General features: G+C 38.1%; 2 protein-coding genes across 3 annotated transcripts in view; one reads left to right on the forward strand and one right to left on the reverse strand.

Moving 5' to 3' along the window:
• DIP-alpha (Dpr-interacting protein alpha) overlaps positions 1–8,005 on the forward strand; it is a 39,629-nt gene extending 31,624 nt beyond the window's left edge. Inside the window, exons 7-9 of the mRNA XM_043213135.2 lie at positions 5,872–5,991; positions 6,820–6,990; positions 7,208–8,005. Coding sequence (XP_043069070.2) covers positions 5,872–5,991; positions 6,820–6,990; positions 7,208–7,920 — 1,004 coding nt within the window. The 3' untranslated portion in view covers positions 7,921–8,005. The remainder of the gene's footprint in view (positions 1–5,871; positions 5,992–6,819; positions 6,991–7,207) is intronic.
• LOC108130661 (uncharacterized) lies at positions 4,363–6,720 on the reverse strand. Of its 2 annotated transcripts, none has more exons than XM_017249239.2 (2): positions 6,540–6,720; positions 4,363–5,038 (listed from the first exon to the last, which is right to left on the reverse strand). In XM_017249239.2, the coding sequence occupies exons 1-2, from the start codon at positions 6,547–6,549 to the stop codon at positions 4,728–4,730; spliced, it is 321 nt and encodes a 106-aa protein (XP_017104728.1). In that variant the 5' UTR covers positions 6,550–6,720; the 3' UTR covers positions 4,363–4,727. The 2 variants fall into 2 exon arrangements, with proteins under 2 accessions (XP_017104728.1, XP_017104736.1); XM_017249247.3 differs by lacking the exon at positions 6,540–6,720 and adding an exon at positions 5,148–5,302.
• Positions 8,006–12,207: the final 4,202 nt, after the last annotated feature.

Raw genomic sequence — 12,207 nt, forward strand, 5'->3', positions numbered from 1 at the left:
GGGTAAAATTTAGACTCGTCAGACCAGATAACACGTTGAATCGTCAACGGTCCAATTTTTGTGTGCCCTTGCAAATTTCAATCGCGCTGTAATATTTTTATCGGATAATACAGGTTTGTTTTTGTTTCACACTTGCAATATATCCGATGTGTCGCAGCGTTTTTCTAGCATTCCATTCGCTAACATTCTTGATTATAGCCAAAGAAGCATCCTTTAGTGTTAGGAGCTTATTCCTTCTCATTTCAGACATTTTTTATTGAAAAATGTGCTTATTCCGAAAAAGAAATGGTTTTTCAATAAGATAGGGATCCGAAGCACTCTTCGAAAATTGTTAAGGAATGGTTTGGAAGGGAACCTTAGAAATTAAATGAAACCCCGGACTAAAGTCCCGACCTCAATCCGATTGAAAATCTTTGGTCAATCATAAAAAGACGGCTCATGCAGTACGAAACAGGTCCATCAAACAGGGGCAACCTTTGGGAGCGTGTTGTAGCTGAATGGATACGCTTTCCTAAAGATATATGAGAAATTTTGGTAGATAACATGCCTGGCCGCGTACAGGAAGTCGTATCAAATAAATTTCTTTGGACAAAATATTAATATTATTTTGGAAATTAAATGAAACGTGCAAAATTGAGTTTATGTGGGTTTTTTTCGTTTTTAATTTATCTCTCCTCGATTTCATCTTTATCATCATTGTTTTTGCTTAGAATTTATTAGGAATTAAATAATTAATAGAAAACAAAAAAAATTTTTGGATTTGGTTGTGTGAATATGAATTTATGGGTGACGAAAGTCTGAGTCGTGAACATACACTCAATTTTGCTCGCCACTGTATGTATATATGAATTGAAGTTTTTAACGAGCTATTATAGTTTTCGGATGAAGTTAATTGTAATAATATTCACGAGACTTTTTCTTTATTTAAACTCAGCGTAAATCGATTTAATTTTTGTTCTTAAATTGAAGCCATTGAATTTTTATAAATGGAAATGTCCCAACACTTATTTATATTCTAATCAATATTTTTTGTTTCTTTTATTTCTATTATTTACTTAGATTTGGTAGTAATTTTATAAAATTTCAATGACTTACAAGCTCTGAACCAGGAAAGTTTTTCTCTATTAAAGAAAAAATGCTATCTCTTCCACATGAATTCACCAGCAAGAAGTATTATATATAAACCGACCGTATTAAACCTCTATAACTCTATTACCTCTTTAAGCTAACAAATAATCATCACATCTATAAAGCTGCAGCTATAGATGGAATGAATACGGAAGTGATTTCAAAAGTCAAAAACTAATTGATTAGCTGATCGATGGTTTTTAAAGCTTAATTTCTGGTTAAGATAAAAATCACCTTGGGTATGATAAGAATTAACCTTGCCCCCTTTTGTACGACGACAGGCCCTAAATAAGCCCTTGAACATTACTGAACAGTATTGTCGCAAAGTGTGATGAAACACTCAAGTTTTGATTTGAGCACTGAGAACTCAATTTAAGAGCTTTAAGATACCTTTTGGCCATTAGAGGCTAGCTCCGACGACGTGCTCACGAAACGCACTGTACTGCACGCAGTGAACTGGCAACTTGCAACTTGGAACTTGCAACACGCATGTGTTCAGACTTTTTGTCGCCTTCGAAGAGCTCAAGCTCTCGAAAAACAATCGACAAAATGCGAGTCTGTTGCCAGAGATTGCAGGTAACATTTTTCAGGAGTGAGGGGAAGAGAGGCGCAGGTGAAAGGCGGAGAAAGCAGAGAAAGGGGGGCAGAGTGGCAGCAGCTGACGACGTCATTAGTGCATATTTGTGGCTTTGTTTGCCGCAAAACTGAGCGAGCTGCAAGGCAACGTGTGGCAACGTGGCAGCCTGATGGCCAGAATGCCGGAATGCCAGAATGGCTGAAAGGTTGATAGGTTGAAAGGTGACCGTTTGGCCACCGGGCAGGCAGGAACATGCTCAGAATAATCATTGCAAAATTGCAAATCGCCAAGCGAAAGTGCCGAGAGGATAGCCCTTTCCCAATATAGTCCTTGCCCCAATGTTGAAATCCACCAGGAAGGTAACCCCAAAATGCGGCAGGACCTTCCTGCACTCCTTTCCTCCTGGCAGTCCTTTGGCTCCAGGATATGGATTAAAGCAGGACCAGCACGTATGCCTAGCTGCCATAGGAAAACCAGTTACCAGTTATCAGTCCCAGTAGGCCATGAATTCTTTTTAGTGCACTGGGAAAAAAGTAGGGGAAAATGCTTTAAAAATGATATTTATAAAATTCTTACAATATTAAAAAAAATTTTATAAAGGAATATATTTGATGTCTTCTTGATTGGAATTGGAAACATAAATTAGTTATAGATTTCAAATGATGTGATAATTGTTATAATATCTCATAATAAATTTTTCAATTTCAATCAATTTTGAAGTTTTTTATGTATTTTTATTTAATTATTTTTTTTTAAATTACCTTTAAAATATTTTTATCAAAGGTATATAATAATTCAAATGATATATTATAGATACAGCTTTTCAAAGAAGATCTTTCCCATTCTTAATTATTTCGTTTTTCATAAGATTCTAATAAACTATAAATTCATCAGATTACCAATTCTTCCTTTAGATTTAAACAAATTTAAGAGATATTTAAAAATCTATAAAATCTAAAAATGTATATACTAAACATATACAAAATATGCACCAACATAGATAAAAATATTTTCAATGCCCAATTAAGCCAATAACATCTGTATATATATTTCCTTTTAATTTATTTTGGATCACTTTCTTAAATTGAAAAACTGCAAATTAATAAACGTTAACGCTTTACATTGGCAAAGATATGCCAAAAATTAAATAGGAAGCCTTTAGTTTTATTCAAAAAATAGTATGGGAATATATATTTATTTTATATTTAATCGTAACTAGTAAAAACTCGTTTTTAAACACATGTTAACGAACTTTATAGCATTTGCTGGTTAACCCAAATATTGGCTTAATTTTTAATCGAATTTGGAAAAGCCACAACCAATCTCGTTGGCCGAGTGCGAAAAGTTCGAATATTTTGATTTGCTTTAACGATCAGAATCTAGAAAGGCCAACAAGAACAAAGCCGGAAAAGTTATTTTATATGCATAAATGAAATTTAAGAGAGTCGACCACAAGCGGCTTTTCGATGCCAGATACTCTCGATGGCCAGAAAAAAGGACACGAGGAAGGATGAAGGATGTGTGATGGCCAAGACAGAACGCACTGGGCCATGGAAATCAATTAAAATCCCTCTGGCTAGGAGAACTCGGTCCAGAAGAAGTTTTACAGTTGCCGTTGCAGGTCTTGATGCTGCCGATACTCCTGTTGGTCCTGTTTTGTCGTTTTTCGTCCTTTTCGTCCTGCTGCAATCAACTATCAATGCACATGGCCGCAAATGTCTCAAGTGCGAAGACAATATGCAATCTGTAAGCTGACAGGGACGAGGGACGAAGGGGCAGGAGGTCCTTGCGGGGCAAGCAGCAGATCCTACAGGCAGCTTTTACAAAACCACCAATTTCGATGCAAAAGGACGAAAAGGAGTTCCATTCTATTGCATTCTATACCTGGCCTAAGTGACAATAAATACGAAAGTTGGGGCCACCGGCCAAAGAGTTGTCAATGCAGTGCAGACTTCGCATGCATCCTGCATCCTGATGAGTCCTTTCTGCCCAGCGGGAGCAGCCCTGTGTCCTGGGCACTCTCCCATGCCCACCAACGCCCATCAAATTATGCCACACTCAATTGGCCCTCAAGCTCGCTACCAACTTTTGTCCTTTGCGAATCGAAAGGATGCCATCGTTCGGAGTCCTCTCTGAATGCCTTTAGATGGCGCATTAATAGCTCCGAGAGGAGCAGGACATTCAACACACATACTTTCCCCAAATTAAAGTTCAATTAGGAAAATATTTGCTAATAATGAAAACGGCCATTACCATAACGACCATTGCAATATCAAATTCATTTCTGAGTTGGCAATCGATCCAGTTATGTTTCAAATTAATTGAGAGACTTTATATTCAGTTATTTGATAGAATTTTCGAATTTGATAAAAACATTAGTGAAAATTCAGGGATAAGTAGGAAATAGGAAATATTAACCTAGCTGAGGTTTTAAGTATTCTGCTACCGTTCCTTCTGTCTAAAAGTAATGCAGTTTTTTTCTACAAGTATTCTTGACTAATAGGGCTAAGGAATATTTTAATGTATTTCCACTTAATTAGAAAAATAGTATAAATTCGTCAGTTTATGCACATTTTAGGGCACTTAACTAACATTAATTTAAACTTTATAGTTTTATAAAGCAGGTCCCCAAAAAAGTAGAAAAAAACACATACATATTTCACGAAAGACCACTATCTCGAGCGGCCATCATAAAATTATAAAATATATTTGACAACTCGAGTAACTCATTTAACAATAACTATATATATATACATATATATGTGGGGTATATATGTATATAGTATAAATAAAAGGTGAGATACAAATTATTTTGGGGAGGGCCGTGCAGTGATGTTAATTTCTGTGAGTTGTGCTGTGTTGTACTGTGCTGCGGCATGTGTGCGTGTGTTAATGTTATTTCTAATGTTATTTTGATCGATTATCGATTAACAGCTGTCGATTATCGATTGGTGATGGTAGATTATCGATTGAAAGCTATCGATGATCGATTGTGAACCGATTATTGATGTCGTGATTGGATCTATTCGCCTGAAGACGGCTTTGAATCCTTTGAGTCCCCGATGGAACCACCGCCGATTCCTGTCATCAGACCATCAGCTTCATCCAGGAGATCGATGGAACGGCGCTGCATCGGCTCCTTGCGCTTGCGTCCGCGCAGCGACTTGACAGTTAGTCCCAGCATCACACATGCCACAGTGGCAGCTCCCACATACATCACAGCCTTCTGCGAAGGACGCAGTCCGTTAAAGGTCCCTTGGGCTAGTCCCAGTTGCTCTGTCAATATGACCACATATTTGGAGTAGTCCGCCATGATCAAATCTAAGCTCAAGTCTGCAATGAAATGAAAATAAATTACTGGAAAGCACACAACAAATTCAGAAACAAGAGTTGGTTTTGGCAAACAATAGCTTAAAGACAATATTCAGGATGTAACTCTTACCGTTCGATCGATATAAACGTTTCTATTATTTTATTTAATATTTATAAGTTTCCAAGTTTATTTTATGATTTTTTGTTTTTGCTTAGAGAAAAATTCAAAAATGCTGTTGATGTGGAAAGGAACTAAAATTATATGACGATTGAGAACGAGTGCTGTTACCTAGTCTACTTTGATTACATATTTGGGCTACAATGCACTGTAAAAAATGTAATTTATATGACAAGGCAAACTTTCAAGTGGCTTTTGATTTTTTTTTTGTATTTTAATTTTTTAAGGCAGTCATTTTTCAGTTAATAATTATAATTATCAAATGTCAAAAGAACTACTACCTACGATACCCAGTAATGCACTGCATAATTGGTATGTTGGGATCTACTAAAGTCTTGAGAGAAAAATCTTACAAACCTAAAGCCTGGCCAAACCTGGTGTATGTAGTTCTGGGATAACTTAGCTTTTTCGATCAAAATAAGATATTTAAAATTTTAAAATATTTCTTGTTCCTCTTAGTAGATAAATAAATATACAGTCCAAGAATTATATTCCTGGATCTGTCAAGCCAATTTATTAAATTAAACCATCTCTCGAAGGCGCTCTCAAGCCACTAGCCACTAGACTGCAGCCTGTAACCTGTAACCCATGACCTCTAACCTCTAACCTGCGTATCGTCTGTGAACTAACTAACCCCCTGCCCCTGTTCTCTCTCTCCCGGCCCCTGTCGTTGCAGTTCATCCAGTCATCCAAGTGCCGAATCAATTAGTCGGCGCACCACTTGGCACTGATGTTCAAATCGAGTGTCACGTCGAGGCCTCGCCCAAATCAATTAACTACTGGATTAAGGACACGGGTAAGTGTACTAGTATATGTGCATATGTATATGCTTGTGTGTGTAAGAGAGTCCTGCCTATCGTTGGTGAGATATGTAGATAGCCAGATATATAGATACACAGACTATACATCTATGCAGATGTCGGACTCTGGGGGGCGAACGCATCATTACTCCAACATCGATTCGAATCGAATCGTTTGGCATTGTCATTAGTCAGTTGTCAGATTGTGGCACGTTCGTCCGTTCCAGGTAGTAGCTGCAACCAGATCCCGGTAGAATGTTCCAGGTGGTGCAACCGCCTTTCTACATCACCCCATCTATTCCAAAATATTCACGTGGTTGAAAGTTTTGTATTGGAAAATTTTGATTTTATTTTCAGAAACAAAATGTTTCAATTTAGAAAAACATTCTCACACTCACTTTACAATTTTATTTGGTCTGAATAAATTTTCAAAAATTTCCAAATATGTAGACAATTTTGAATTAAACTTTTCACTGTTTTTTTTTCAATTTCTATTTTCGTCTTTCAATAAACTTTTTCCAAAAAAAAAAACTGGGATACTCACCCGAAATCATTGGATAGGTTGCAGCTTTATCGCTTTTGAAATTTCAAAATAATTTACTATTTTCTACCTTTCTACCGAAAACTATTTCCTCGTATAAATTTCGTTTTTATTTTGGATTTTAATTTTGGAATTTTTTTTTGAAATTTCGTACGGCTTGGTCAATGGTAGAAAATATACTGAATTTGTTTCTCGTTAGGGCTCTGGGGCTTTGACATTTATTGACATTTCGAGTCACAGATTGCTTTGATGGGATGGTATTCGATTCGAATTTGTGTTTCAGGTGAAATGATAGTCACTTCAAGCAAGTACCACGTCCAGGAAAAGTCACAGTCCATGTACGAGACTCAGATGGTAATGATTGTGCGGAAGTTCCAGAAGGACGATGTCGGATCCTATCGCTGTATCGCCAAAAACTCCTTGGGCGAGGTCGACAGCAGTATTCGTCTCTACGGTGAGTTTATAAAAATAATAAAATAATATTAATTATTATAAAAATTGGGCATAATAATAGAGACCTCTACCTATTGAGAGGACCGCAACTGTAGCCCCTGGGTGCGAATTCCACGATATGGAACGTATTCGCGCCTTTGTTTCAATTACACTCTCCCTTTATTTACTTACTGTAGTCCTATTTTTATTCATTTTTTGGTGTTTCTTCTCGCCCTCAGAAATCCCAGGACCGAATCGTAATAAAAACCCGATGGGCGGCAAGGGCGGAGGAGTGTCTGGCGGGGGCGGTGGCGGCGGCGGAGCCGGCAACCTGGATGCGGATGCCAATGACATTTTAAAGCAGAAACAACAAGTCAAAGTCACCTACCAGCCGGACGACGAGGAGCTGCAGTACGGATCCGTTGAGGATTTCGACGGCGACGGCGGGGACGGATTGGGCGGCCTAGGTGGCGGTGGGGGCGGGGGTCCGTTATCGCCACACGTTTACTATACCAGCGGCAATAAACCGCCCACACATAAGCCAGGCGGCGGCGGCAACGGCGGCAATCAGCATCAGCATCAACATCAGCAGCAGCATCACCACCACCATCACCACCAGCAACATGGCGGAGCAGGGGCCGGGGCAGGCAGTGGTCCGGGGGGGCCCGGTGAAATGGGCGGGGGCATCACACGTAAGCCGCCGCCCTATTACGGCATCGGCAATACGGAAGTACGCGGCGCCATCGACAACAACGAAATGAGCTCCGGCGTTTCGCGACTCCGAGGGGCCTACCTTCTGCTCACCCTACTCCCCCTGCTGCACCTCCTCCTGCCACTGTCCTGCCTCCCCCTCTCCACGCCCCGCCACCACCAAAGTTGGCACTGTCGACAGCCGCTCTTAATGGGTTTGTCCGCCGTGTCCGGCTTTCTGCTCACGCTCTGCCTCTTATAATACGCAGTCTAAAGGACTCACCAAAAACAAAAACAAAAAAAACAAAAAAAAAAAACAGGAAAAACAGGACACTCACACTCCATATTCACCCAAAAAAATTAACACACTACACATGCAGTGGCGTAGACAGGAGGGTTTACAAAAAACAAGAAAGGAAAGCTTATTTCGGGCGGAGCCGAAGTTTATTTACCCTTGCAGTTAAAACCGGATATATATCGCAAACATCGGATATAGTTGGCCGATTCTTATGGGGATTTGAATATATAATCCAATTTATTACAATACAAAATCTAAAAAAAGTCCCAAACTTCTATCTTCAAACATACCAAAGTTGGTATTTCTACCAAAAACCATTTCCGATCGTTCAGTTATATGGCAGCTATAAGTTATAGTCGGCCGATCGTTATGAAATTTGGTAGGTCGGATCAACTGACCAAAAATATAATCTGTACCAGCTTTCTATCTTCAAAAACACGAAAGTTGGGTCATTTTCGACCGCTCAGTTATATGGCAGCTATAAGATATGGTAGACCGATCCTTATGAAATTTGGTATGTCGTATTATTTTGCGAAAAGTAGCTCTCATGTAAAATTTATAGGATATAGTCGGCCGATTCCGAACGTTGCGACTTATATACTGCGTGCAAACGAAAGAAGGGTATGTGCAAAGTTTCAAGTCGATAGGTTTAAAACTGAGAGACTAGTTTGCGTAGAAACCAGACAGTCGGACAGGCAGAAGGACAGACAGACGGACAGACGGACATGCTCAGGAGGTGATAACTCATATCAACTCAGGAGGTGATCCTGATCAAAAATACCTTATAGGGTCGGAGATGTCTCCTTCACTGCGTTGCACACTTTTGACCAAAATTATAATACCCTCTGCAAGGGAATAAATATTATCTTTAATGTTTCAAAGTCTTCGAAAGGCTTAATATTCATCGCAGTTCAGGCTTGGAATTGCAAATCTGTCTAATAACAATTTCATAAATGAAATCAAATATTTATTTTATTACTTATTTATATATTTAATAAATTCATGCTAAATACGACAGTACCATAAAATATATATTATTTATTACATATAAGTAAACCATTCTAGCTTGTTTAATGAATATATTCTCTAGCACGTTTTAACTCTTTGGTGTAAGATCGCAGAAATGCGTCGATACATTAAAATTAATTTTCCAAAGAAACACATAGTTTTCAAGAAACACTCAAAACACTTTAAGAATCCAATATTAAGGCGATCTTAAACTCAAATATTTGGTTAAAATTACGTGTCTAAAATGTCGAGAAATCTTTGCGAAAAAAATTAAAAAAGTAATAGTATTATACGTCTCATACTTACTATACTTTAAGCCTCACCGTTACCTAATTATGTCTAATTTTTTTTTATTTTTTAAGAATCTTGTACACCATTATTTATGAAACCGTAATCTCTTAATTTTATAGCCCTGCTAGTACATTCCTACCATAAAAAATTTCCAGCCTAAATGTAAACCCCTTTTTGTGAGGCAAACATACGCCACTGCTGGAATGGACACAAGAAACACACACACATGTTGTAGTAGCAAATGTTAAATTGTTCATAACAAAAAAAAAACAAACAAAAAAAAAACGATAAAAAAAAAAACAGGGACGGAGTTTGGAGTTATCGATATTTAGTAAATGTATTAAATGCTCGCATTTCTAGACTTATCGGAAATTTTTTGAACGGGGGTTGCAAAGTAAAGTAATCAGAGTTTAGGATTAAGATTGAAACTAAAATATAAAAAGCAGTTACTCAAAGTACCCGAAAGCATTAACATACAAGTATATGGGAGTCGCATTTCTTTATTTTTTGTTAACTCTCATTATCAAATCAAAGTATTCCACTTCATTGGTGATTAATTAAAGCAAGTGCCAAAAACCCTTTTTTTGGGTTGATTTTCTCATTAAATTTTTGGCAGCTTGGCAGCCCTTTTTCCTTTTCCCCCCGCAAAAAAAAAGGTGGAAAAGAAAAGCAATTTCCCGAACCGATTTGTACACAACCCAGTAACTTTCAAAAAGGTCAATTAATATTAAAAAAAAATAATAAGAAATTGAGGCAAAATAACAAATAATATAAAGAAACTTTTTTGAGTTCTCGGGATGAGTTCTGTTCATTTGTTAACTTTTGATTGACAAAGGTGTGGGAAATACATATAAGACCTGATAAATAGGTTTTCGAGCAAAAGGTTTCCATTCAAACGATAATTTATTTTTTGTGATTCATTTTCCGGCTTTCTCTCGAAATATAATTAAATTCTTTGGCGTGTTTATGCAAATTATTTGCACACACTGTTGAGCTCTTAAGGCGAGTACCGCCGTCTTAACCCCCTGTGGCACTAAAGTCTTAACCCCCCCAACTACTTTGGTGCTTGCCCCAAAACTTTTGCTTTATTTTTATTTTTGTTTTTTTTTTTTGTTTGTGGCAACGTCTTGTCTTTGCAGCTGAGTCTTCAAAAACGTGTGTGTGTTTTTTTGCAGTGTATGTGTGGCAGCTGTGGGGCACAAGTTGTGGACACAGAAACTCTCGGATCTCTTGGATCTGCCGTCAGTTTTGTTGGTTGCATTTGCTTTTGATGAATTACTTGAATGTCAGTTAACCACACATACAAATACACACACACACATGTGCAGCACCCACACACACTAACACACACACTTACACCGTTAGGTTTTTTAATGAAATGAAAACTTTTTGGCAAAGTGAATTTCATTGTAAGAAACCCCCGTCTCCAAAAACCAAAAACAATTCTCCGCCAGAACTTACAACTAAAAGCGAAAAGAAAAGCCTGGCCCTGCTGCTTCTTTTTGCCAGCCACGCCCCTTTTTTTGGGGGGGGTTGGTGGAGTGGGATGAGGGTGGGGAAATATACAAAACCGCCAAAAGCTGCCACTGATGATGATAATAAGACGCTGACAACCGCAGCAACATCAGCAGCAAAAGGCAGCAACAGCAACAGCAGCAACCCAAAGAAACATGTCAGCAGCAGGCACAGTGGCGGCGGCAAAGGGGGCTCTGAGAAAGAGGTGCCAGGGGGGTTCTGGCCACGTTGACACAAGTGTTTCAAATTACACAGGCGCCGTGGCAAAAGGAAGCCAAGCAGCAACCTACAACACCGAGAACTAGTCAAGCTGCAACACTTTCCTGTTGGTGTTGCTGTTGCAGCTTTTTGTGCTGTTTTCTGTTGCTACTTATTGTTGTTGCTGCTTTTGTTTATTGTTGCAGGAGGAGTTGCTGCTCATGTTAGTGTTGATGTTGCTTGCAGCTATTGTTGCAACTAAAATAAATTTCCATATTGAATAAAAATAGAAAATGGTATCCTAATTTTTAAATATAAAAAATGTTTTCATAATTAATGTAATTTCAATCGTATTGTATAACTATTTCAAGATTATGAAATTCTTAAGACGGAAGACTTCTTTCCATTTAATATCCTAGTCTGTTGTTACTTCTAGCTTCTTAACTTGCAATGTTGCTTGTTTTGTTGTTGTGATTGCTGGCTTTGTGCTTCCTATTGTTGTCGCAGCCTTTCAAATGGCGCACCCTTTGTTGTCCTTTTGTAAAGATTAAATGGCACAACAAATGCAACTACAAACACCCAATGTGTGCAACACACCAGACAAATATCATCCAAAAACATGTACTTTACCACAAATACAGAGAGAGAAAAGAGTTGTTACGGCTAAAAAGACTCCAGTTTGTGGTCGATTGGTTGTGCATTTGAGCAACTTAGCGTATAACACTTATAAAGTCACTACGGCCTCCCACTTAATTGGGCTTCAAAAAGGGCTAGAAGTATTCAAAATAAAAGTCACTTCAATTAAAAAAAAAATTCCTTCTTAATACAGTCCTTAATCTATATACCACAAAACAGGCTAATATTTTGTAGGCTTTTTGCGAAGATTATATATTTTATATATATTTTTATTTAAGTTTTAAACTTCTCTGACTAACTTCTCTGACTAACTTCTCTTAATTGAAGGACTAACTAGCCTTTTCTTATTTTCTTGTGTAAAATTTTCTTAATTTTTCTAAGTGTATTTCTACTGATTATGATGGTTATGTTATGGAGCCACAGCTTCAGTTGTTTTTTGGGGGCTTTCCGCGACACTTGTAATCAAGTTTTACACACCCTTACACATGTGTGCGACTGAGTGCGTGTGGGAGTGTGCGTGCTTTCCTCGCCGCTTTTTTGTTACCTACTTTTATGGGCGGAAGAACTCCTGGTAAACGGGTGGCGCCAAAGGGGGGCTCCGCT

The sequence above is a fragment of the Drosophila bipectinata genome, chromosome XR (genome assembly GCF_030179905.1).
Source record: "Drosophila bipectinata strain 14024-0381.07 chromosome XR, DbipHiC1v2, whole genome shotgun sequence".
Taxonomy (NCBI): domain Eukaryota; kingdom Metazoa; phylum Arthropoda; class Insecta; order Diptera; family Drosophilidae; genus Drosophila; species Drosophila bipectinata.